Raw genomic sequence first — 27,830 nt, 5'->3', positions numbered from 1 at the left:
AACAATATAACTGACTGGATCAGTACCAGGCAAAGAATTAAACTTCAGCTCACATCCCAACAAGGTAGAGGTGCCAGATGTGGTAGTGCTGTGGGCTGGTGGTATTAAAGACTGGCTATAGTTGGGCTGGTTAATCTGGTTAAGGATGAGCTCAAAATCATTTTCCCACCTACTGCCAGTTTTTAGAAGACTCTTACCTGCATCTTTGAATTTTAACACGCATGATTTTTATGCAGGCAGTGGTCCACGGAATATATCAAAGTGCGCTGCTCAGTTAAAATATTTAAAAATGAAAACACATTGGGAACTTTTGGACTCTTTTCAAACGGGAGGTTTCTATGAACGGTGTGTGTGTGTGGCAGGCTGTGGTTGCTGCTCCAAAGAAAGTTGATCAACAGGTCAACACACTGACAGACTCCATGAACTGAAGGACGGTGACTCTTACTGAAACATGTGAGACTGTTTCTGCTATTTATTTTCTTTTTTTTCTACGAAACGACGAGAGAGGTGATTTCATTATGATTTTGAGATGTTTATTCTTGCTCAAATCGATAAATGGATGGGAAAAGTTTCATTAAAATGCGCCATAATGTGCACGCAAACATTGCCTGTTAATTATGCCCACATTTCCTCCCAATAGAGCCAGAACACAACTTGCCTAATCGTTGTGCACACAGCGTGACAGGAAAGCAAAATTTCACTTCAACATTTGTTGTTTTTATTTTTATACATTTGTTTATTTATTACGGCTTGTGAATCTTTAATAATAGAAATAAAAAGTCAACATCATTTTTTTTAACCATCCATGAATCAGCAATCCGGGGGCGGAAAAAAAAGAGGTTTTATTCGACTGTTTTCTTGATTTTTCTCATTTGTTCGCCGGTTAAATGCAAACAACATCTCAACCGGAAGACGAAGCCCTGTGCGGAGTTGCACCTTGACGACGCCGCTGACAGGCAGCCGCTCATTCATGTAAGCAGCAGCAGCGCGGCTTAAATGAGCTTCGTTCAGGAGGAGCGTTTCTTAGTTCTGACGCGGACTGAGCCCAGAAAGCGCCTCTCCTCCCGCTCCTGCTCTGTGTTTTTTTCTCTCTCTCTCTCTCCTCCCTCCCTCCTTTGTCTCCATTATTACTCTATCCGCGTGCGCATTTTTGGATAGCATCCCCCCCCCCCCCACCCTCCCCCGCGCGCGCGCATAGTCCCTGCCTCCTCGTCTCTCGTTGCCGGTCTTCGATGCGCTCCAGCCGAAAGCGGACCGGACTGCGTGAGGTGAGGATGCCCGGCTGAGGTTCGGAGCGGAGCGGTTCGGATTTCCAGCTGCCAGTTGCGGGCGCGCTTCTCTGTGATGGATTTACTGTTGCTGGAAAGTTGGATGTTCGTGACCCGGTTTACAATGCCCAGATCAGGGGGAGATTTTTGAGAAGAGGGCGCTTTGGAATTGCACCGGGAGGAGAGATGCACAGAGGTGAGTCCAATGCGCGCAGAGAATGTGCGCTGCGCACAGGCAGGAGCTCCGCTCCCATCCTCTGGGTGAGCCTCAGTTAAATCAATTAAACTTGTCTTCCGTGTCGCGGTTGGCTTCGCAAATGAACACGTGTCCATTCAAGTGGTTTATGCCATTTCAGTCTTTGATCATTGGACCTAAACTAGCACCGTAAAGTGATCCACCTGCTGGTTTCCTTCTGCAGGTCTGGTAATGGTTGACAGCCTGTAGGTAAAGAGAGACGAAACTGCATTCATGTCAGTCAGTATAGGTCGATTTCTACGTAGAGATTTCACTCGAATCTTTATTTCGTATTTAATTTATGTGCTGTGTATTCATTTTTGCAATCAGTTTAAGATTAGAGAGGCGTTACAAATAGCTTAAGCGTTTAATTTTGCTTTATCACTATATACACATGTATATAAAAACAGCAGCCAACCCGAAGGCACATCTGAGTCGTCGTGACATCAAAGGTCAGATACCGAATCTATTAAAAGAAGAAGAAGAGGGATAAAAACCAATCACTAAGCAGAGAGTGACATGACTATCCCGATGTTGGCTAATATCTATGTTGGGAAATATTTGTTATCCTTCGTACCTAAACGTCCTAACAGACGCGGGCTTTGTGTGAACAGGGGAACAACTTCCCAGTACTTCCATGAAGCCCTTTCTTCTGGTTGCGGGGAAACGCTCCAGGTGGAGCGGAGCAGTCATCAGACCGGGATGCACGCTGCCCCGCACGCGCCACCGCTCGCGCTCAGTTCCTATTGACTGTCTCGCGCCATCAACACCTGTGAAACAGTGAAACACTTGTCGCAGCACACAGAAGAAGCGCGCGCCTTCGTGCTACCTTATGGGGCTCGTGGTTGTTTGTTGTAATTGGTTCAAAATCAGTCAGGCTGAATATATATATATATATATATTGTATCGTCACGTCCCACTTGATGCTGGAGTTAAAGGACGTGTTTCCCTTCTCTTAACTGGCCTGTTGTAGAGGCTATAATGTGATTATCTCCTGATCGGACAGGACAGGGGTATTCCACCACCAATCTGTTACCAGACAGCAGTGTTTATACAAGTGTTCGTTTGTTGAAAACTGATTACTATAAGGTACAGCCAGAATGTTGGAAGATAGACGGGTGATTCAAACTTTTAGGCAATCCTTTTAATATTGTCTTGAGACGAAAGAACTCTTTAAATTTGCCATTATTGGTGTGTTTTTTAAGCCAGTGTTTTTCGACGTGTGTGCCACCGGGGGGCGCTCAAAAAGTTGGAGGGAAGATGAGGGGGGGGAAAGCAAAATAAGAAAAAAAATGAATCTATCTTTCTGAGGAGCCCCCAAACGGACATTGAAGAAAAAATAAATAAATTTTAAAAAAATAAATATACTTTCTCGTGAGCACCTGATAGTGTCTCGTGCCATGAGATACTATCTGGTGCGCACGAGCAAGTTTATTTTTTCGTTCATTGTCCCCTTAGGGGCTGCGTAATTTTCCTGATTCCTAATTAAATTTATAAAGCTGCTATTCTCCTCAAGCTAGTATAGAAAGCGCGAAGTAGAAAAGTTTTTGCCAAGAAAAAGACCGAAGGAACCGTCCAGCATGCAGCCCTGTCATGGCCGACTAAAGTCAGAAGGTATGGGGCCGCTTTTATACTAAATTAATATAATTATTATTGGATATGAATTAAAATGAGAAAAAGAAAGCTTCTTTACATATCAGACAAAAGCTAATGCTATGTGGGCGGCCATAGCATAGTAACGTTTGGGAACCCCTGTTTAAATCAACAGATATCAGACATTTCACACACTATTCTAAAACCGTTCAGTATTGTTTCATTCAGTTCAATACAAACACGTTTATATGTGTTAGCTGGTGACTTAAAGCTGGTCAGTTTCATTCTGTAGCCCATTCACTGCCCTCTCTATAATGAAAGCAATAGAAATGATGTTCAGGGTCCACTTCTCTTTTATTAAAAGTGTTTATACTGCATCTGACGCCCCGGGCAAAGAGCAATGTCACCCAGGAGAAAAAACAGCTCTGTGCCAAACAGCAGAATAAAGAGATAATGCGTTATTGTTTTTTTTTCTTCTTCTTCTTCTTCAGTTAGTGTGAGCGTGCCAGGATTGACGATGGCAGCGTTTGAGTATTTTTAAATCTGCAACTCTCCTGGGATTTCCATTCTCTGAAGTCTCTGGGGTTTCAGTCAGAATGGTGAAACAAACAAACAGTCTCTGGAAGTGTGATGAGAGGAAAAGCGTCTCTCAGAAAGCATCTCAAGATGGAAGCAGCATCAGAAACGACACGTTAGCTTTCACTGCTTTCAGCCAAAATGTGATGTCGGAATCAAAACGGCCACAAAAATGGACTTTTGAAGAGAAGAGAGAAACCTTGCTTTATGATTCTGTGTTTTTGCTGAGGCTGCAGATGATGTTGACCTGGCATCTGGCGTCACAAGCGTGAATCCACCGAGTCGACCTCCTAACACCAAATAGGGAGCTTGAACTCAGCCCTCTGAGTGTTTCTGATCAGAAATACTTTGATGGGCGCAGCTAACGATCCGCTAATGAGTATTTTTGGCAGATGGAGGAGTTGAGCTGTCTCTGCTGACATCAGATCTAAATCCAGGATGGGCTAAAAGCAGCAGCATATAGGTGTGCAGTTGACAAGTCTGCAGGAATGATGTGATGCAATCATGTCACCGAAGAGCAGATTCTTTCAGCTCGGAGGGAGGAAAACTAGGTTGTTTTGACAGCATGGTGATGCCCCCACTGTCTTTTCAAATTAAAAGGATTTTAGGGCGTGTGTTTGGAGCTTATTGTGTTGGGCCACCTCATTAGCCACCTAAGAGATGGAGTGTGTTTGTAGTCGGGGCCAGCCATCCATACTCAGGGCCGCGGTTTCAGCTGTTTCAGCTTTGTGTGACAGATGGCTGGAGTGGACCCTCCTCCCGGCCTTAAATTCAGCTCACGAGCCGAAGTGGAGAAGTGATGTGGAGAAGAAGTGACGTGACCCAGAATAGCAGGGTTGAACCCGAGGTCATTTCTCCTCCTTCTTTAAAACGAACTGAAGGTCAGGAAACTTTCCCCTCCGTCCCCCCGTGGGGTGTGATGATGACCTCAGCCGTGTCGCAGGGTGATTGGGGTGTTTCCTAATCGACTTAATTCTTTCTGTTTGTTTTCGCAACAGAGCGAGTTGATTTCTTAAAGCGATTTCAGCCTCTAATTCATTGATGATATTACAAAATAGCTCCCGGTCGTTGCATAAATTAGGCAACTTTAAAAAGACGAGAGAAAAAATAAAAGCATTCCAGCTGCTCTTTCCCGTGAGGTTTCCTCCAGGTGAACCACGGTTCTGTGCCTGATTCACGGGTTGCAATGTGAACAAAAGCTTCCAGATCCGCTCGGTTAGCCGGTGCCTGAACTGAGGCGGTCCGCACTCCAAATAAGCCCGTGGTAGTTCATTCTCCCACCTATAACACTTCATTGCAAGACAATGGAGATAGAGTTAATGAGGATCCCGGAGCCTGAGGGTCGTGAATATGTGTGCTTTTTCAAAACGAGTTCAATCACAGCCCACACTCTCTGGTACCGAGGAGCGTCTCCGCTGCACACTTTGCCTTTGCTGGCCTCCTTCTCCACCGTCCTTCATTCCTTCCTCTGTGTGATTTAGGCGATGCTCTCAACTTCACATCACTCTCTAATGCAGAGAGTGAGTGGGCCAAGCTTTTACTAACTCTGTGGCAATTCAGTAGACAGCATCTAATCTTTTCACATGTCCTATGTTTCATGAGTCAGGTACATTCTCTGATTCTTTGTGTTTCTGGTGGTGGGTTTTTTTAAACTGTCTTTTTAAAAAAATCCTTTTCTTGTTCAGCTTTAGTTATCCATTAAGTTTTAATGTTCTAACTTAATCCCATTATCCTGCCATCCATGTCTATTAATCTTTGATGAAATACTTTTTCATGCACTGGTTATTAGACGTTGCGCGTGTCCCCAATCTCCTTCGAGCAGAAGTAGAAACCATCACTGCCATGGAGCCTCGGCTCACACAATGTCTGTGTTATCACCAGTGTTTGCAAATAAGTTTTCGCTTCTCTGCACAGTTTCTGTTTTTTCTCTGATATTTAATCCAAAGGCGGCAGAGAACAGTTTGCTTCGGCTACGTTTTGTTGAAGTGTCATTCTTTGGAATAGGAAACAAAAAATGTGTTTGATCAGTTAATTCCACTAATTTCTACACCTGTGTTGTGAGAAACTGGCAACTTGTTAACTAGGAAGTTAAATGGTACTTCTCTAATATCACATACAATGACACCCATACCAAGCTAGGTTTTTCTTGATTGGTGGATATCGATGTTATGCTGAGAGGTGGAAAAAGAAGTCAGTCAAAAAAGCCCTCCCATGAGTCTATTCACCGCCTTCTCAATTTGCATCGGCCAATCACCTCAGCCTTCCAGAGTGGGGAAACAGTTAACTTTCACCGTTCACACTGTGTAAACGCCAACAATTATTTATCAATAATAAACTATCAGGCAGACATTCGATGTATACAAAATTGCATTGCAACAAGGGGGAGAAAAAGGGAAGCATGAGCAGCCACACGGAGGATGATTGACAGCGCAAAAAACCCGCCTCCTGGCTCTGATTGGTTGTTTCCAGTTAGTGCTTTGAAAAGGCAGAGGAAATTGATTTTTTTCGTATAGATTATCTGTCTTATGCTGCACTCTCACAACATAGTTTCAACAAATATGTGAAAAAAAAAATGTTTGTATAAAAGTCACAGACTGCAGCTTCAAGTGATCCATGCTCAAAGTGGAGGGATGGATGTTTTCATGAAAAAGCAGTGGTGCAGTTTGTTATCTGCAGATCAGATCTACGTTTGAGTTTGCAGCTTAGGCTGCTGCTGCAAGCACGCCGCATGTCTTGCATCTTCTCTTGATGGGCCGCTCAGCAGTGGGGCGTGCAGCCTCTCAAACACAACAAGATGTCTACCACATCTACACACATCGCTTAAGGTCATTCCAATATCCATCGATAAGAATCAGTCATTCTGTAGCTGCCTTGGGGTATTCCTTTGGAAAAAAAGAAGAAATAATGATTCAAAAAGGCCTGAGAGGGAAAGAACCCGGTTGTTGGAGTTACAGTTTGAAATAAAATTAGTAAAATCCTGACACACACCTTGTGCTTTGCTTGTTATCTAATTAATAGTTGAGCATCCCACAATTCCCCCCCATCGTCTCTTCATAAATACCTCATGTTGACACTTTGTGTAATTGCCATGTGGACACAGTGGTCCTTCTGAGACAGCTTCCTCCTGAAATGAATTTAATACTATCTGTCACAGCTCTGCCGTTTATTAAACATAAATAATTCAGTCACAGATATCATAAATCCATAGTCTACTGTAATTAATTAAGACTGAGTAAGACCTGCAGCTGATCGAATCCTATGTAGTTTGAGTGATTTCAACTTCTTGCTGTTTATTTAACATCAGGTGTGATGTGTATTAATGTAATGTTCAGACACTGAGGAGTAATGTGTGACATCTCTGCTTCACAGCGTGGATTCTCTTCTTTCTGATAGAAGAGGGCTTTGCACTGGCACAGAGAACTAAAGGTGAGCTAAGGCAAAACCTTAACGTCATTTTTACACCACATGTTGTACTTTAACGCACATCTACGGTATGCCAAAAGTGCCACATTAAATTAATAGATGAATACTTTCTTTGTTATTTATGAAAATGTATTGCAAATATATGATTAAGTGTGTGATATATATTTGCATTTACAATCAGTTTGTTAAAATTTAACATTATTCTCCAAAAATTCTTTTCAACGTAGAATTTTTTTCACATTTGGTTATTTTTTGTCGTTTAACATGTCATTGTGGTTGATCAAATAGACACTGAAAAATAAAGATATTTAATAATCACTTATTTACACTGTTTTCCAGGATTAAATCGGTTATCTGTGAGTTTATTCCTAATCTGTTTTGCATTCATTTGAATTGTGGGACTTTTAGGACCTCCTTAAAAATAGCCTTTCTCCTTAATTCAGTTTTCTCTTTCCTCCTGTTTTATTCCCTACCTGCTCTTTTGTTTGCTCTTGCTGTCCTTCCCTCTGATCCTTTTGCCATCTAATCATTCTCTCATTGATCCACTGATCCAATAACTGCTCTGTTTCTCCCCTGTTCTGTCCTCTTCTCTGGCCTCAGACTCTCCAGGCGACCCCGGCGGCCAGAGCCCCGGCCAAAACGACTGCGGCACGTGGGTCCGCAACATCAACGGCGGGGTGTTCATGTCACCGAACTACCCCAACACCTACCCACCCAACAAGGAGTGTGTTTACATCCTGGAAGGTATAAAGCTTGGCCGCTTTTAGCCGTTTCCTGCTCTGTTGCATCAGTTTCCTCCAGAGGGGGCTCTCTGCAGACTCAGGGTGGGCCTTTCTAAAGAGCTAACTCTGATCGGCCGGTTCCTACTGCAGAAATCCTTCCAAAACTTGAGTGTCTGAAAGGTTTCTGGAAACAAGAAGTTAATTTTTCTTTGACTCAAAGTCATTTTAAGTAACATTATTTTTTGAATAATTAAAAAAAAATATCTGTACGAGTTTCACAATATTTCAAAAACTAAAGCGGATTTTGTTTTTAATTTAATGGCAGGGTATCAACATTAAGCCTCCCTACTTATAAAACATCTCTGAAAATGATTACTGCTGCAATACTGCTCTTATTTTGAAATGTAAGTAAAAGACAGGCGCCATAGTAGTTAAAAATGGCCATATCTAAAAGCAAAAATTAAAAATGGTTGTTAATTTTGACCAATCAGGTGCCGTCATTGAAAAACGGCTTGCTTTTTTGCTTGTCCAATCAGGTGTGGACTAAGAAAATCAAGAGGAACATGTAAGCTTTTCACAAGAACCACATCTGATTGGACGAAATTAAGTTTGCTATTTGATTTTTTTTTCTCTCTCTTTCTCTATTTTAATATCACTAGTTTACTTTTCTTGCATCAAACTTTAACTCAGTTTTTCAGTTTCACACCCTTGCTGTTGTAACCTAGGGCATTAGAAGCCCTTAGATATAATAACATGCAGATTGTGTTAGCTGGTAACAGAGAACATCAGGTTACATTTCAAAATAAGAGCATCAACATACAGTAAGTCACCCTGTTTTAATAACCAGCAGCAGTGATTTTTCAGAGATGTTTGTAAGTACATATAGGGAAGACTAAATGTTGATACCCTGCCATTACATTAAAAACTAAATCATTTTTGGTTACTGAAATAATGTGAAACTGTCATAAGTAGTTAGAAACTAATAATACAGACATAAAAAAAAGAAATCCAAAAAATGATGTTACTTAATCTGGCCTGGAGACAAAGACAATGTGCTGTTAACTTCTTGTTTTCTTAAAGCAGTCCCTGCAGATGGGCGATTCCTGTACGTTCTGGAACACGTCTGCTGCTGGAACTAGCCAATGAAATAGGATTTGCAAAAATAAATTCACCTAATAGCAGCACACCAGTTTCGAAAAAGGTCCAAATTTTTTATACAGTACAAAGGTTTTTTGCCTTTGTATGAGGTTGTTTTTTTCCAGCTGTACCGAAATGTGTTTATTTCGCAAAACTGTGATGGAAACACTTTTTTTGCATCTCGAGCAGGGGCGCCAAATAGAGGGGAAAAGTTATGACAATTCCTAGGGCCCCTGACCAACAGGGGGTCCTCCACAATTTATTTATTTATTTTGTCATAGAAATAAAAAAATGGGGTCTTGTCAATTACAAAATTAATTCTATTGTGTTTTCTAAAATTGTTCTTAGCAGTAAAAATTAAATGTTACCCCTCCCAGACCAAAAAGCAGACATTTGCCATGAACCCCCCTGGCTCTGCATGAAATGGTTCGTTCCTGCTTGGAGCTTGATGGTGACGATGTTCAGCAGCAGTCAGTGGAAGACAAGAACAGCTGTGGCTGTTACTGTGCTGCTAATGAAAATAATAAAGTTAGGTTTACAAAAAATAGAGACAAATAGATAAAAAGGTAAAAGTGTGAATTTGTAACACAGTTTTTCTCCAAGAGAGGTGGGTAGACTGTGTGAGGTTATCAACCATTCAGCACAGTTAGCTTAGCTACAGCTTACTGTTTACCTCCTTTTCACTAACATTTAATGAATTAAGGAAAGAAATTACCAAAATATTCATATATTGAACTTGTACCTGTACCTTTTACCACTTAACAGATGAGTTAGTCAGCAGCAGCTCTTTCCTGTGTCCCTCCTGACCTGCCCTCTCCTAAATGCAATTAAAGCTGCAGTATGTAGCTTTTATAAAAATATTTTTTTACATATTTGTTAAAACTGTCATTATATTGTGACAGTATTGCATGAGGAATAATCTGTGAAAAATCTATTTCCTCTACCTTATCCCAGTACTGTATAGAAACAATCAGTCAGAGACAGGAGAGTTTTAGTGCTGTCAATCACTATCTCATGTGGCTGCTCGTCCCTATGCTGTATCTAGCGCAGTCTGTTGTGAATGCTCAGTCTAGTTAGTATATCTACCATTGACAGCAAATAAAAATTTTTCCTGTAATGATAAGTTGTTTTTCCACCATTAGCACATTTAGCAGTGAGTGAAGGAGGTTGATTGACAGCACTAAGACCCTCCTCCTGGTTCTGATTGGTTGTTTTGGCCGGAATGTTGCATTACTTTAACCAGTAATAGCATCTCAGTGAGCAGGTGGAGGAGATTGATTGTTTTCACATATTATCTGACATGGTGAACAGCTTTAACAAATATAGAGAAACTTTTTTTTTATTAAAGTTATATACTGCAGCTTGAATAAAATGCAACTACATAGCACTTTTTGATAAGTCTGGATTGCTTTATGTGTATTTTGCACGTTGCCTATGACTGTTGCTCGTGGGGAAAGACATTTCAGTAATCTAAAACTAATAGAAAAAAATTAAGCAACCTACTTGCATACTGTATGCAGACTGGATGTTAAATTCATGAGCAGTAAATATTGTGCTAGCATCAGTATTGGACCAAAGAAAGCAAGGATATTGCAAGCCTTTAAAACGGTGACACTTTTGATAGGTCAGATAGACTCAAGAAATTGTAACGGCAGCTGCGTGGGGGGACCCAATTACATTTTTTGTCATGAGGCCCAAGATTCCTGGCGGCGCCCCTGATCACGAGTCATGTGATGGACAACCGGATTTTACTACTGACAGAAAAGACGAAGAAGACAACAGGAAGTGGTTGGAGGGTGATGGCATGGCTTGGTTTTTAATGACTTATCACATGAACAAACTTATTTATCTGTGTTTTTAATTGCAGTTCTTATTTAACGAACACACCGCAATTACAAAATCATACTTTTCTTGACATTAGCGGACTATCAGCAAAGTTTTGCACATATTTGTAATGGAAACCCAGCAGGTGTTCCCTTAGGGTCTCAGAGAAGCTCCTCTAACATACCTGCTTGATTCCCTCCTTTTAGTAAATGCCCTCATCCTGACTGACATTGTTTTATTGAACCGGTTTTCCTCTCTGTCGCTGGAGGGCATCATGCATTATTTTATTTTTTTTTATATGACCCATTCTGAGTTTTATAACCTTTTAAAGAGCGGTTCCTCCCCCTCACCCCGGCTTCCTGCCTGCTCGGCGCTCGCTCTGTTCGTCTCCACACTCAAAAGATTTGCTCATTGAAGGACACATAAGAGTGGAACATCTGCTGCAGAACTGGGCCTTCGTGGCTCGTTGCTGAATTGCGAGCGTCCTCGTCGGCGTTGGTGCTCGCTCAAACGTCGCATCAATCAGTAATTTGGAGGCGCGCAGGAAACATAATGGAAAAGATCATTAGCGGCTATAGGAGACGGGGATCTGGGTGATGCGTTCTCTAGACTGATGAACTGTTTGTGATGCTGAAGCACGGCTCCTCATGCAGATGAGATGCCTCCCTCTTCCACGGCGCAGGGAGCGGGGGGAACAGATCTCACACACGGCTCAAGTGCTCCACCTGTGGACCAATCAAAACCCAGGCCTGCTCTGGTTCTGGCTCATCACACAGATCAGGCCGATCCGTTTCTGTCGGGTTTGTCCCAGAAGGCCTCGGTCTTTCTCAGACACAGAGACGCTCACAATCCATTGTGGGGGCTAATCAGTTAGCTTTGTAATCATAATTTGTGGTTAGTGAGCCTCATTGATTGTGTCATGTCCCCAAGTTCATCAGCTAAATAGACGAGGTGATTATATATTCTGCTGTTTCTGTGTCAAGCGCTAGTCATTATTTTGTGTGTGTCACTCGGAGAGAGACGGGAAGAAACACACACACACACACAGAGAGAGAGAGAGAACTGGAGGTGCAGTCATACAAGCTGCTTCTTCAAGCAGAATATCACGGATCAAATTCAAATCCGAGACACAAAAAAAAATCATTTGAGTAATTTTGTTGCAGTTATACAGAAAAGAAAAGAAAAAAAAACAAAACGATCCACTCTTGACTTCACTCTTTGTTCTCTACTCTGGGCATGGACAGCCTCTCCAATCCCCCGCCTTGCTGCTGAAGCTCTTCTCTTAACCCCCGTCATATTTTTTTTTTGAGCAACCATCAGCCGCTCCTCTGTTTCTGAGGTGGAAACAGTTTTGGTTTCAGAGCACCGCGTTTCATGCGCCGCCGCAGACGTGCTGATTTGCCTGAACCGGCGAACTTCAGATCAGAGACGCAGTCAGAGACGGCAGCTCCGCTCCAACGCTGCACAGCAGCTCTGCTAACTGTCATGGCTCCTTATGAACTGACTGTGACTTGAGGCGCTGTACTGTGAGCGCACCGGCGCCACTTAAAAAATCTCTGATTGTGAAGCTTGTTGAAAAACCCTTTCTCACTGTGACACACTTTAAAGCTACAATATGTAGCTTTTACAAAAATGTTTTTTTTTTCCATATTTGTTAAAACTGTCACCATGTCGTGACAGCATAGCATGAGACAGAATGAAGCTCCTCCACCTCCGTCTGTAGAAATGCATCAAAATCAACCAATCAGGACCAGGAGGAGGGTCTTAGCGCTGTCAATCAACCTCGTGTACTAAATATTTGAATGGTAGAGAAACAACTTACCGTTTCAGGAATGTTGTTCATCCGCCGCCATCTGTAGCCATGCTAACTAGCATTAGCATTTGTGGCAGGCTGTGTTGTAGTGAATAAGTTGTAGAGTTAACAGGAAGAGGATGGGACTTAAAAAAAATGGCAAAAGAAGAATTGAGACTTTTGCAAAAGTTAATCTTTCTGCAGGACAGCTGTAAACATACAGCCTGAGCCTCATGGCAATTTTCAGTTTTAATCTCAAAACTCTTTCTCAGGTTAAAACGTTTTTTTCCGGTTTTAATTTTCTTTTTCTTTTAACAAACTTTACGGCCGCAATTTAGCTCCTTATTTCTCAGAGATTTCTTTTTTTAATCGCTCATTTTCCTTCCGCCTCACATTTATGTTTTACTAAAGCACACTGATGACTGAAAACACTGAAAACATGAAGTTCATCATGCGCCTAAAACAAATGTAGCTATATTTGCAACAAAACAAATGTCATCTGTTCCTACTTTGATATTCAGACTAACTATTGAAACTCGAAATCTCAGTCAGATCATTTCTGCCCTACAAAAACAAGCAAATTTTTTATTTCATTTTTTTCTTTGCTCTCGTGTTTTTTTTCCCCCACAGCTCTCCCCAGACAGAGGATCCAGTTGGCTTTCGATAAGAACTACTACATCGAGCCGTCGTTCCAATGTCGCTTCGACCACATCGAGATCCGCGACGGGCCGTTCGGCTTCTCCCCGATCATCGACCGCTTCTGCGGAGGGAAGAACCCGGGCCTCGTCACCTCCACCGGCCGCTTCATGTGGATCAAGTTCACCAGCGACGAGGAGCTGGAGGGCCTCGGCTTCCGCATTCAGTACACCTTCGTCGCCGGTGAGCAGTGAACTCCACAAACCTCTGTTGTTTTTTTTCTTCCATATCGACGGTTGCTCAGAGAGATGTGCGAGGAGCGATGTCGGATTAAAAATAATAAGCCCCACAGGGTTTTCTGATTTATCTGTTTAAAATAATATACCAAAACCTAATTGAGTTTTTCTCCACATTTACAAACTCTGTTTCGATAATCTCGGTGCCTAGATGAAGCTAACGCCTGTGAGGCTCCATCTGAAGTGTAAGTAGAGCAGCAGCTGCTGTAGTTTCAGAGAAAATGAGGATGGAACATAAAATAGTTTGGAGTTTTTTGTCTTTCACCAGAATATTTTTGCATTGTATCGTTTGTAAATCTTTTAGAAATATCAATAATAAGGGTATAAACTTTTGGAAACCATAGATCTACCTATACCTGTGCAGTTGAGGTAAACTAGATCAAATATATGAAGGTTTTAGTTTAAAAAAAAAAATCTCAGCATTTTGCCTTTGGCACAGATTGGCACCATCTACGAAACTGGGGGTTTTCTGTGTTTTTACTTACTAAACTTAATAAATCTGTTTTTACATGTTTATAATTGCTTGTTTTTAATGTTTTTAAAAAAATACCTACTGTTATTTTTTATTCAGTTATTATAAAGAATAAGAAATTGTTATATTTGACTCCAATTGAAATGTATTGTTTGGAAATCCAGTATAAAAAAAAAAAAAAACTTTTGGAAAATTGTACTACACAAAAAAAATTTAAAACCACCCAAATATCTACTTTTTCTGGCACTACCAGAACTCCATACAATGTCTTTTTGATGAAGATTTCTGGTCACTGACGTCCCACAGCCTTTGGGCATAAACTCTTGGTTTATGTCAGACTCTTGGCTTGAAGCTGATAAAAAGCACTTGATGCTTTTTATCAAATGCTCAAATGCTTTTTGTCAGCTTCAAGCCAAGAGTCTGACGTTTCCATGGATACCAGCTATGATTAACTGAGGGCAGGTGCAGTGATGAGTGTATGTAAAGAAGTTAAATTTGCGTGGGGCTTTACAGGTTTTTAACCCAAACCGCCAAGAGCCTGAAACATGCAGCAGATCATATTTTGGCGTTAGTGAGATTTTCCATCATGTTTGATCATCCACTGCTTCTCTTTCATCCTTCAAACATCCTAATCGTCCTTTTTTTGGGGGGTGGAGGGGATTTTCTCTCAATTGAAAAGTCTTTAAATCTAAATCCGCATGCGCTCCCATCAGATAGGAGATAAGGAATCCTCTCTGTGCTTTATCTCGGCTGCTTCGTCGGGACCGTATCATGACTCCTCTGCTTACCTGTCCGTGCGTTGAGGGTAATCTGCCTCCCAATTTTTTTGATCATTTCAGACCCAGACTTCCATCTGCACGTGGGTGGACTGCTGAACCCCATCCCAGGTACGACGCCGGCTCTGTCCCGTCCGAACGCGACGCGCCGGTAATTGTGTATGAAGTCAAAGGATGTTCGTATGCATAGTTACGAGCCTGCGAAAGGACGCAAGCCTCTTTCATCTTCCTTCTGCCTCCCCGTCTCTGTTCCTCTCCCTTGATGTTGTCCTGTGTTATAATCTTCTGTTCGCGCTTCAATTGAACCCTAAATCTCTTTCACTCCTTAACAAAACCCACCGCCTGTCAAGCTCCTCTTTTCGAACATCTTGTGCGTTTATGTTCTCGCTGCTCTTCCTCGTGTTTGCCTCAGTTTTTTTTAAAGGTGTTTTTTTTTTTGTCTTCTTTGTTTCGATGTGCAGACTGTCAGTTTGAGATCGGCGGCTGGGACGGGATTATTCGCTCCAGTCAGGTGGAGGAGGAGGAGCGGGTAAAGCCTGGTGATGCTCTGGACTGCATCTGGACCATCAGGGCCCCGCCCCAGTCCAAGGTCAGTAGACAGGAGCGTATTAGTCACGATGCCGGACCCGGCCACCTTCATCTGGAATAGAAAGCAGAAAAGCTGCCAGTGGCGGTCTGAGCTGTACTTGTGTGAGGACGAGTCACATTTAGTTTCGTTTTAACATCTTCAATCATTCCACAGGAAGACTAGAATATGTATTTTATAAAGTTTTACATTTCATATCTGAAATGTAAAGTTTTATATTTCAAATATGAAATTTAAAACTTTACATTTCATATCTGACTCTGGATGAAAACACAGGATGGAAAAATATTTCTTAAGCTGTATCCAGCCGTCCGTCCGTCCATCCATCCATCCATCCATCCATCCATCCATCCATCCATCAGCCATATTCACAGTCTGGCCATACAGACTTAACTGCCATAAACTCATGCAGAACATTTTGAAATTGCACTTTAGAAATTGGCTTTTTTTAAAAAAACTGAATTCCTTGAAAACTGTTCTGTAAATGTTTGGAATCTTCACTTAAAAATCTAAAGTAGATCTGTGTAAGTGATACTCTCAGCTATCTGACTCCATAGTTCCTGATGTAAAACGTCTGACCCGTGTTAGAAGGCTGAGTGTCAGTCCACACCCCAGATGAAGTCATTCATTCCCCTCTAATCGCTCTAAATGGCAAAAGCCAGCAGGCTTCTGAGATGGAGCTCACCAGCGTTCACAGAAGAGAGCCTCCAGACACTCACAGGTTTTACGGACGTAAATGTGAGCTGAAATGATTTAAAGGTTTACCACAAAGACCTCTGCTGTAATTAGTCTTAGGCTCTGAGTTTAATTAACAACAGAAAGAGCTTAAAATCTCTTAATTGTTACAGAGAGCATTGCTGTGCCGTCCTCTGTACAGTAATTCTGTTCTAGAGTGATTCTCCTGGCTTTCAGCAGAGAACTCAGACCTTACAGACGATCTGTAGCTTAGCCTCAGTGTTACGCTTGATTACACTCACTGCAACGTACATGAGCTGAAAAGTTAACCCATCCAGAAATGTGCTAAAAAGAAACTTGAAAACTAGAGAATGCTATCTGCAGAGATCTGGTATATAAAGTGAATAAATCAAAGAAATTAGCATTTCATGTCCAGATCAAATGTCAATTTTAAATTAAGATGAGCAACTAGCAGCTTTGTCACAATTTTTCTCAACTTGTAGCTAAAACGTTTTAGCTTAGGTGTCTGAGTAAAGTTGGCCACCTCACCTTCTTCAAATTAAACTAAATTTGTGTCAACCTTTTGTACTGGTTTGTTTGTTCAGCAACAATTTTACTTTGTGTTGCTATCATTTTTAAGATATTAATAAAAGTCTCCAGAGAGTCTCATAGAAGGTCAACCAGTCGCTCACACATTTATGAAGTCAAACAAATTTGGTGTCAGTCGACTGTGCTACGTTTGTACTGCAAAAAGATTTCCTGCACAAACATAAAACAAACATTTAACACCAATTTTGTTTGATTTGGGTAATGTGGAGGAGCTGGTTGTACTTTTGACCTTTAAACATTCACTAATATCTTCAAAACAGAAGCAGCACTAATCAGAATTTCTGCCACCAAAGTGTCACAGCAAATCAGGAAGGTCCAACAAAAGCAACCTTTTCCTGTTCAAATTTGTAATTTCCCATCACTCGGCTTCCTTACATTCAGGTTGACTGAATGTATGTGGCTCTGTGTCACGGCGAAAGCAGAATTTAGCAATAAAAAAACACCCTGGAGATTGAGAAGAGTATCTTTTTTTATGTGCCTGGAGTGAAAGCCCACTGACGTCTTCTGATATTTATGAGATGATATGAAGAATCTCATTGAAATTACAAACATAGTCAGGCTAGCCTTGATTCACAGCAGCTCTGTTTCTTCCCTCACGGCTAAATGACTCATCCGAACTCCCGCGCTGCTCACTGGCCGCAAAATGAGCACAAATGAATGCACATCCTAAATAGTGTAAAACCCCAGATGTACCCAAATTACATAATGAAGTGTCACATAGCGTAAGTAATGTTCTACGCTTATGAGCACATTTCTGCCCCTCCGACAGTCTGACGGACGTGTTGCGCCGTTCCGGCTCGGGCTTTCGGAGGCAGCGGTGACGATGATCTGAATTTAGCAGAGGCTCTGGCTTTTCTCGCCAGATATTAGGCAGATGAAGCAGAAGGAACAGAGGAGCACAGTCAGCTGCTGCAGGAAACAGGTGCTACATGGGCTGGAGGTTTCGTCAGAGGGGTTGCTCTCCAATGCCAAACAAAACGGCAAGAAGTTTTTGAAATAAGAATTTAATGCACACGTTGGTAGTCAGGATATGGATAAACTCAAATCTACACTGCACATACATTCCTAAGAATAACTGGTTCAGTGTAAGTACGATGTATTTTCACCACTTGTTTTTTTTGCAGTCATCAACAAGCTTCTGGCAGAACTCTGGCTGGATATTTAAATACTTTTTTAACAGAACTGGTAAAGCTTTTAAGTCTAGTTTGCAAATAGTTTTTAGCCTTCTTTTTTATGTTTGTTTTTTTAGCAATTCTTCAACCATTTTTATGTGTGTTAGGGATGTTTCTACCATCTGGTTGCAAGAAAATATTTCAAGATGTTCAGAATTAATGCAGGATAAACTACGTAGGGATAGATTGAGTCTAAAAGGAACGGCCAGCCAGGACAGCAGTGTGTCAGCTTTCCTTGTTTTTGCTAATTCTGTGTTGCAAGATATCTAGGTTTCAGAAGATCCCACTGTGCTGAAAATGTACCTATGACTTCTTAACATATCTACCATTTTACAGAGAGAGATGGTTGAACACACGGCTCTGCAACATGCTGCTCCGGAGCCACAAGTGGCTCTGTGGATCTCCCACATGGGCTCGTAATAATTTTGGCTAAAAATGGAAACGAACCAGCTAATGTTTTTAAATTTAGATAGAATAACAAACACATTATTTTAACTGTTTTTTTAAACTGTCTTTTTAAATTAAAATATTTGCATTGTTTCCAGAAATAATGACACTAAAAGTCCTGTTAATATGCATTTAGATCCGTTTTTCTTATTAGGTTGGAATCCGTGTGCTTTTTTGTTTTTTACGACATTTCCCGTCCCACACACAAGAAAAGTAAATCTTGTTTTTTCATCTGTATCTTTATTTTAAATCCTAAAGCTAGAAGTAAAATGGCGGTTCTTTAAAAGTGACAACTAATTTTCCGTAGTAGATGTGTCTAAAATTACAAGTTGTCTTTTGTATTTTCTAGATTGTCTTAATGCCAGCTCTCTGTGCGTCTACAGATTTACCTGCGCTTCGTGGATTACCAGATGGAACACTCAAACGAGTGCAAGAAGAACTTTGTGGCCGTGTACGACGGCAGCAGCGCCATCGAGAACCTCAAGGCCAAGTTCTGCAGCACCGTGGCCAACGACCTGATGCTGGACAACGGCGTGGGAGTCATACGGATGTGGGCCGACGAGAAGAGCAGGCTGAGCCGCTTCCGCATGCTGTTCACCTCCTACATCGACCGTAAGAGAACATGATCTGGTGTGGCCTTCTACCGCTCCTTTGATATGTTTTAAAATAGCTGTGTTTCCACTGAATAAATAATTGCACAATTGGATATTTTGAAAATAAATTCACTTAACGGAAACACACCAATTGTGAAAAATAAAACTTTTTGGCGCTAGATGGGTTTTTTTTTTTTGGCCGTATCGAAATTGGTTTATTTGGCAAACCTGCAATGGAAAAAAATGTTTTGCATCACACGAGTCACATGATCAACAACTTGATGTTGCTGCCGGCGCAAACCAGGAAGAAGAAAACAACAGGAAGTAGTTGTTATGTTTTTTAATGACATAGCGTGTGAACAAACTTATCCATGTGTAATTTTAATTGAGTTTCTTATTTAACAGAAACACCACAATTGTGAAATTGTGTTTTTGAAATGAGCAGAATATAAACTTGTTAAATCACAAACATGAAAGTTTTTTTTTGTAAATATTCTTTGTGGGTTAGTTAGTTAGTTAGTTAGTTAGTTAGTTAGTTAGTTAGTTAGTTAGTTAGTTGCACAATTGTGATTATATAAGCAGAGGGTAGGGTAGCTAACAGTTGTACTCAAGTCAAAATATATTTTACCTGACATATTTTTGCTCAAATTAAAGTAAACAGTAACCATTTCAGAAATTAATATAAAGGCAATTCAAGTACTGAGTGTCTGATCAAAACATCAATTATTTAATATTTAAAAATGAACCAAAAAACTAAAGTTTGAGGAAATTTTTTAAAGATCAAGATGAAAATAATTCATATAAATAAAATATTTACAAAGTAACAGTCAGGCAAAGGAAACATTTTTTCCAAATTAATTTCTTTCCATATAGAACTTTAGCAAAACACTGCAGATGTGAGTCTGGTGAATTTTTGGTTAAAACAAATTTGTTCTTCATTCAGTGAAGTTACTAAATGTGAGTGGAGTATCCAGAAACTTTACTCAAGTAAGAGTAGCGACACTTCATAATAAAATTACTCAAGTAAAAGTAAAAAGTACAACATAGTAAAAGTAAAGAAAAGATCCAAAACATTACTCAAGTAAATGGAATAAAGTAAATGTAACGAGTTCCAAGCCAACTCTGGGTGTAAGAAAAAGTACACATCAAAATAAATAAAAAATTCACTTACATGCTAAACACTGATCACCACAGTTAAAGCTGGTAGTGGCAGCACCATGCTGTGGGGAGGAATATGGAGGTGGAACACAGGGGCAATCCTTAACAAATACACAGCCCTCTTGATGTGCACAGACATGCCCTAAAATACTTGTTGGTCTGCAAAATTTTGATGCCACACTTTTCAGATTTTCTATTATGCTTTCTTTTCACTTCCCAGTCATGTCACACTTTGTCTGACCACATGAAATCCTTTGAAATTAGACTATAATTTCCAGTCATAACATAACACAAGTAAAAAAAAAAGTTCTGTCATGTTATGACCTCAACTGATAGTCTAATTAAATCTAAATTTCCATTGTTTTCAAAAGAAATGTGCCTTTATCCTAAGAGTAAGGTAGCGCATTATTTATTTGTAACACACCAGCTGCCTCGCTATCTTCCCACAGAGAGAAGCAGACATGAATTCAGCTCGTCTCTTCTGCTTTCTGTTTGCATAAGCAGTCATCAGCAGAGACTTGAAGTGCCGTTTCAGCGAAGAAAGCTAATTAATACGTGCCATGTTTAGAACGCAGATACGAGAAAACCAATTATTTACCTCAGCGTTTCTTAAATAACCGAAAGCTCCGAATGTTATCTTCACATGCCCGTCATGGCATCACGCTGAGCTCATTACAGGTCACTTTCACCAGGGAAATAAGAATTATTTGATTTATTTCAGTGAAAGCAAGAGCTTAGAGGGGTTAATAGAAATCACGCATCAAGCCTCATCACTCTTAAAAAGACGAAGAGACTTTAAACAAATGCTGTCAGAGGTGACACAAAGTAGGAGCAATTGCCGCGCGGAGGAACCGGTTCCTGTTAACGCCGTAATATTTCCATTAACTGCCTGAACGGGCTGAGATATTAATTGCCATATTCTCCTGCACACATCCCCCGACCCTGCCTGAATGCTAATGTTGTTTTCATCAGCAAAAGCCCTCACCGTTGCAGGCAGAAGCTAATAGCTTCCAAACTCAGCACCCATATTTTTTATTTTTTATTACTCTGCGAGTCCTTAAGACCGCTTCGTCCTCATTAATTCGGGTCATGCAGCTGATCTCCTGGAACGCTGGCTGGATGACTCCCAAACTTTATTTGGTTAGTCAGCGGCTGGATCTAAGTTCGCTCGGAGGTCAGAGGAAACTATTAATCTTTGCCACTTGATGTGTTTTTCTCTTCACACTTTGTTGCCTTCGATGTGCCGCTACAAGATGTAAGCCGGACTTTATTAGACGTACACGAAGCGACGCTGGAATACGCCTCGTGGAGTTGGTAACTTTGTGGTCAAAAAAAAAAGGTTGAGGCGCTGCAGATGTGCTGTGAGAGAATACGTGTTAGTAGGTTTAACGGGATTGATCCCGTCTGTAGGAGGAGACTTTGGCACACACTGCTTCTCACAGGCTACCTCATCTACACGTCCTCTCATCAAAGCCGTCTGACCTGGACTGTGGGGCTTCACTAAGCTAGACACGAGAAAAAGTCATGCAGTCTATTTGGCTGAAACGATTAATTGAATTAATCATGATTAACCGATTATTGACATAATCGTCAGCTACTTTTGTATTCGAATAATCATTAGCTAAAGTATACTGACTCTAAAGTGTGCCAAAACTGTACAAAAAATATATTCATTTGGAATCGAGTTCAAATTATGTTAAAAAACATCATATTATGCAACTCTGTCTATCCAAATAGTAGTAAAAAATAAAAATAAAAAATTTGTCCTACGCTGTATTGATGCTAAGTCAGTTAGTTAGCATGTTAGCTAAGTGTTTTTTTGGCTGCAGAAACATCCTCTACAAATGATCAATGAAATGCCAATTGCTGAGGTAAACAATGAACAAACTACTTCAAGTCACTTCGTTTCATTTGTTAAATCATAAGCTAAAAAGCTCACTGTGTGATTTTATTTTTGGCTAGCACCACTTTTTTTTTTTTTTTTTTACATTATGTCTATGTTGTATTTGAAAGATTCAATAAAAATTTATTGCTAAATCGGCCCAGATTTCCTTAATCTTGGGAGATCGATGATCGGCCGATACCTACATGTGAAACCGATCTTATCTATCGATCTTATCTACCCTGGCAAATCAGTCCTGAAATCAGGCCTCATTTGGTCTGCTGTGAGAACGGTTTAACTGACAGACCCGCCTATCAGGTCATGTTTGCACATTTGCGGTGAACAATAGTCACCTCACGGTTGTCAACTCAGCGACTCTCTTGCTATATTTAGCAGCAAAAATAATCGGTATCATCCAAAGCCTGAATTGGCAGGTCAGGCTTCTTAAAGATCGTGATCTGCAATCAGCCAGAAAACTGCAATCCCTCAAATTTAAATGACAAAAAACCCCCAAAAGTATTAAATCAATGCTCCAGTCAGTTTTCCAGAACCTTCTAACACACACAGACATATAAATGGTTACAAAGTAAATGTTCCGGCTTCAGGCCTGTTTTTATCTCAGTGCTGACCACGCCCGGCCTTCAGCATCCTCCAACTCTTCTCCCAGCGCCCGGGCCAGTGGCCGCTGCCAGTCACCTGCGTCCCTGCATCCAGACTCTAACGACTGCTCTAACGAGGTCCCTCTCTCTGCACCCGGCGGACCAGCAGCACCTCATCATGTTGCATTTTCACCCGCTCTGCCTTTCTTTTTTATCTTTTCCTCTGAAATTGCCACAAGCCACCCTGCTATCCTCCGCTCCCTCTCTCCACGGTTGCAGTTCAGTGGAGCCGCCATCCGCTCCCCTCGCCCGTCCCCTGATGTCCCTTCACGGGGAAATGATGATGTACTGCTTCACGTGCGCCGTCTCCATTAGGCCTCCAGCATTTCTACAAATAACATAACATTTGTCGCTCATTACAGCCCCCAGGAGATTTTCTGCTGCTAGAGTATTCTTTTGTTAGCGTTAATGTTGTTTTATTATCCCTTTCCCCAAAATATCTCCTGGTCCTTTTCACACTCCAGTCATCTTTTATTCAGATTTATTCAGCTAAATTTTATTTCCTCTGTTCGTTTCTTGCCTGCAGCTCCCTGTACGGCCAATACGTTCTTCTGCCACAGCAACATGTGCATCAACAACACCCTGGTGTGCAACGGGATCCAGAACTGTGTCTATCCATGGGATGAAAACCACTGCAAAGGTGACCATTCAGACTGCTTTCTACGACGGCGTTTTAGGGACATTGTAGATGGACAAGCGGAGGATTAAACTTTAGCTAAAAAAAACACTGAAGCTTCCAAGTTTTTTCTAGAACATTTCTGAGATTAATCTCAAAGTTTGCGTTTTTCTAGAAAATGTTTGATGCTTTGACCTCTGAAATTTTAAAGGCTTTTTTCTAAAAAAAATTCTGAGATTAATCTAAAAAATTTCAAAGTTTTTTCTAGCAAATTTGACGCTTTGCACTAAGAGGTTAAATTGTTTTTGTACAAAATTTCCAAGATTTTGTAGAAAAAAACACATAAATGTATGAAAATAAACTGGTTGAGATTGAGATTAATCTCAAAAATGTTATGGCGGAAATTGACTCCTTTTGTTTTTTATTTTTTTGTGTCTATGTGCAATGGCCGTAATATATTGTCTTAGTTTTCATACTGGTGCTTGGTTTTGTTGTACTTACCAGGATTTTATGACTGCAGGGCTGATCAGAGAAAGTATTTGCCCTCTTACAGATTTCTTCTGTATTTTTTAATCCTTGTCCTGAATACATTTTAATATTAGACAAAGACCACCTGAGTAAACGGACATCCTATGTGGAAAAAAACAATCCTGCTACCTTTATAAATATTATTATTTATGAAGGTATATCATGAATTATTTGTCATTTGCACATTTGTTTGGAAAGCTGGCGATGAAAATTCCTCCACGGTGATATGAAAGATTAGATTTAAGGCAAAAATATACTCTTTTACATATATTTGTTTGATATTAAATTATTTAAAACATTAAAGTGTAACAAAGCACACAAACAAAAGCCTGGAGGGAGGAGAATGATAATTGCATGGTTCTGTACTTGCATTTCTTTTTTTCCACTTATCTTGTTTGTTCTGCCATCCTCCTGCAGAGAAGCGTTCCAAGGGGCTTTTCCATCAGATTACCAAGACCCACGGCACCGTTATCGGAGTTTCCTCAGGCATAGTTCTTGTTCTTCTTATTATCTCCATTTTGGTCCAAATGAAGCAGCCCAGAAAAAAGGTGAGTCACTCTTTTGTTTGGTCCTGAGGTAAAGTTCTGAAGGTTACACTGGTAAATGGAAATGTTTTAAGGATCTTAGACCAGCTGAAGATGAAGTGTTGTTGTATTTGACAGCTGATAAATCCTTCGTTCAAGCCGAACTTCTCTGTGGTTTCAAGGTTTATTGTTTTCCTTCCTTCTTAAAGGGATAGTTCAGTCTTTATGAAGCAAGGCTTATGACATTATTATTAGTAATAGGCCTCTTGGCTGTTGTAGAAAAATGTTACATTGTTGTGATCCTCAGAGAAGTGATACTAAGTTTCAGCGAATCAAAACAGTTCAACCTGAAGTTGCTAATGAATATTTAGCATCTATGTGTTTTTGAAAGCCATCTCGATAAACTGACAAATTTCATGTTTAAGTGACAATAACAAGGTATAAAACTCGTTTGTTACAATGAGAAACATTGTTGTTTTGCATCTAATTTGCGAGGGTTTTCTCATTTTAATGAGAAAAGTTCTCATTATAGCGAGATATAAGATTCATCTGGTTATAACAAGAAACTGTCGTTTTAACAAGTTTCATATCTTGTTATAAGATGCAAAGGTTTTGTGTTATAATGAGAAACTTTGTCGTTACAACAAGATACTGCTCCTCAATTTATTTCCAAGCTCTGGCAGTTAAACACCTCCGTACCTTTCCTGCATTCTGACTTCCAAGGACTTAAAGTAATGTTTTTAAAGCCTTTTAAGGTATCTAAACGGTTCCGTATCCAAAGCTGTAACGATCTGGGTGGTCTTTTCAAGGTGGTGGCTCGGCGACCTGGTGTCTTCAACAAGGCTGGATTCCAGGAGGTCTTCGACCCGCCCCACTACGAGCTCTTCTCTCTCCGCGACAAGGAGATGTCCTCAGACCTTGGCGATCTTTCCGAGGAGTTGGACAGCTTCCACAAGGTGCGTCGCTCCTCCACCATGTCGCGCTGTGTCCACGAGCACCACTGTGGCTCCCAGGGTTCCGTAGCCACCGGAGGCGGAGGCGGCGGCAGCGGAGGGAGCATGAAGCACAGCAGAACTACGCTGAGCTCCATGGAACTGTCCTACCACAACGACTTCTCCAAGCCCCCTCCCATGAAGACCTTCAACTCCACATCCACCTACAAGAAGAGCTGCTACGGCTACAAGCAGCACTCACAGACTCATGACTGCGACCAGCAGGTCATTGAGGACCGCGTCACCGAGGAGATTCCATGCGAGATTTACGGCCGTGGCGCAGTGGGACTAGTTGGAGGAGCGACCGTCGGAGGAGCAATGGGAGGATCGATGGGAGGAGCGATGGGAGGAGCGATGGGCGGGGCGATGGGAGGAGCGATGGGAGGAGGCGGCCCATCGGGAATTGCTGGAGGAGGGATTACAGGCGGAGTGTCCATGGCTGGCGGGATGGGCATGGTAAGCGGAGTGAGCATGGCCGGGCCCAGTGGGATAGCTGGAGGTATTGGCGCCGGGATGGTGGGCGCCTGCGGAACCCTCAGTGTTCGGGGGACCAGCGCTCGCAACAGTACCACCATAGTTGACCCACAGCAGCGCTCCATATCCATGGACTTCTAGATCCCGAAGGCTAAACGGGAAACACAGACCTTGCATTTCCTTTATGGAATAAAAAGTTACAGAAGGTCGAAAGCCCCACATAAACAGACCAACCCCTGCTTCCTCCCACTCCTCTCGTCTATAGGTAACTTTTTGTTGGGTTCTTTTTTTTTTTTTGAGTTAATACACAAGGACCTCTCAAATTCACATGGAGCCTTTGGAAGAATGGAAGCTATTAGAGCAACAAAATGGACCAAACTACTCATTTTTTGATACTGATGGACCTCCAGTGAAGACAACATAAAGACATTCTGCCTCTTCACTTGTCTTTCACTTAATCTCTACTTCCACCTGAAACTTGTTGGAAAATGTCCTCGCATGCAGAGCCAGACTTCTCTCCATTGGGTTTCTTGGTGACTCCGACGGGACAGAAGGGGACTCTGAGACATGCTACAGGCAGACAGTTACATTTATTCACCTGCCAGGCGCAAATATATATGATCTATATTGCATCTTCTAATAATTTATATCTTTTTGATTTATCTTGTTGGTCAATGTACTGTATTGTTGAAACCAGAATATATCCAGCCTCATGGTGTTGCTTGGCTTTTTACTCTTTCATTTGTTAAAATTGTTGCTGCCCTGATTTCATAGAGGTGGATTATCAGTGGCACAAATCTGATCAATGAAATAAAACGATTGCAATGTTATGTCAATATAATAATGATGTAGTTTCCATGGTTACCTCACAGGGGATACCCATCACTCTCCTCAGGGTGAGCACATGAAGAGACTGTCCTGTTTGGGTAAGAAATGTAGAAACAGAGATTATTTGGGGTGTGTGAAGTTTGTGAACAATGATTTATGGAACATGAAGCTCTTAGCTGGGAGAATCCGAGTCAAAATAAGCAACATTCCCGAACCCTGCATTTCTAATGGGAGGGGGGGATATATATTTTTTCTCTCTTTCTCCACGACCCGATTGTGTAAAACAAGCACAAGCCTTCTCCCTGAGTGACACATGTAGCCTGTATTAGACTCATTTATGTTTTTTAACCACTTGTTGTATAATTTCGTTTTGTTGAATTAAACGAGAGCTTACTCACATCCTCGAGCGGAATCTCTCTCTTTTTTCTTCTTCTGCAAACAAGAAACATAAAGACGACTCGCGGCCCACGCGATGGAAATGTCTCATCAAGGTAAGACACACACTGTGACAAGCAAAAACCAGCCTACGCCAAGTGGGGTTTTTTTCTGTTTTTGGTTCCCCCCCCCCCCCCCGCTTTGCTGCGGTGGATATTAACATACTAAGGTGCTCCGGGGATAATTTATTCGAGGAATTGTTTGAGCCTGGTTGAATGCGCGGGATTCAAGGCTGACGAATTCCAAGTTCCACTCATGAACAACATAAATTGAGATCGCGCACATCCTCCCGACTGCCACACGTTTGAATGAATCCTCACAGCATTTCTCCACTTTTGTCTCTCTTCCATGCTCACATTCGCCTCACCCCTTCCCCGTGCTGTCAAGACGCATTTGTCCCGGCCGAACCTCGGGGCGTCCTTTTTTAAAAAAAAAAAAAAACACGCGACCTTCAAATTTGGCCGCTCTGTGCTTGACCCCGATGATGTGGTCTTCTGCCTCTCAGAAGTTTCCAAGTGTTTCATAATAACTGTCATTATATCCATGAATGGTGGATATTAGTGAGCAGCAGCATTTTTAACATGTCAATATTAATTGAGAATAAACATAAGAACATTTCTAACAGGATAAGACGGGGCTTCTTTCTCCACTTCTAGTTGTATGAGCTGTGTTATCAGTTCAGCTGTCTGGTGATTCCATAATACAACATTCAGTGGTTTAAATGTATTCAAGATGCTATTCTTGTGTTGTTTTTTTTTACATTCTCAAAGGATTTCTCGACCAGAGGCAAAAATACCACATTGCATCAAATCCAGACTGTGATGGTACAACAGCACCACCAGGAAGCAGACTGCTGCTCACCTCTGGATAAAAGCTTACAAGAGTTTAAACTCCCACCAGGT

The 27,830-nt window shown here is 41.3% G+C and overlaps 1 protein-coding gene across 1 annotated transcript; it reads left to right on the top strand.

Moving 5' to 3' along the window:
- Window positions 1-891: 891 nt before the first annotated feature.
- neto2a (neuropilin (NRP) and tolloid (TLL)-like 2a) lies at window positions 892-26,897 on the top strand. The gene is made up of 10 exons (XM_028015721.1): window positions 892-1,464; window positions 7,042-7,098; window positions 7,696-7,839; window positions 13,201-13,449; window positions 14,814-14,861; window positions 15,212-15,339; window positions 18,623-18,851; window positions 23,058-23,171; window positions 24,093-24,223; window positions 25,009-26,897. Exons 1-10 carry the CDS (start codon window positions 1,455-1,457, stop codon window positions 25,804-25,806), a joined length of 1,908 nt encoding a protein of 635 aa, XP_027871522.1. The 5' UTR covers window positions 892-1,454; the 3' UTR covers window positions 25,807-26,897.
- The last annotated feature ends 933 nt before the right edge of the window (window positions 26,898-27,830 follow it).

Source organism: Xiphophorus couchianus, chromosome 4 (genome assembly GCF_001444195.1).
Source record: "Xiphophorus couchianus chromosome 4, X_couchianus-1.0, whole genome shotgun sequence".
Classification (NCBI taxonomy): Eukaryota; Metazoa; Chordata; class Actinopteri; order Cyprinodontiformes; family Poeciliidae; genus Xiphophorus; species Xiphophorus couchianus.
The sequence above is the reverse complement of the archived record's forward strand: the minus strand, read 5'-3'. Positions and strand labels throughout refer to the sequence as shown.

Coding starts and splice junctions, on each gene's coding strand:
- neto2a (XM_028015721.1), top strand. Junction 7,840..13,200: donor GTGTGTTTACATCCTGGAAG/GTATAAAGCTTG, acceptor TTTCCCCCACAG/CTCTCCCCAGACAGAGGATC. Junction 23,172..24,092: donor GGATGAAAACCACTGCAAAG/GTGACCATTCAG, acceptor ATCCTCCTGCAG/AGAAGCGTTCCAAGGGGCTT.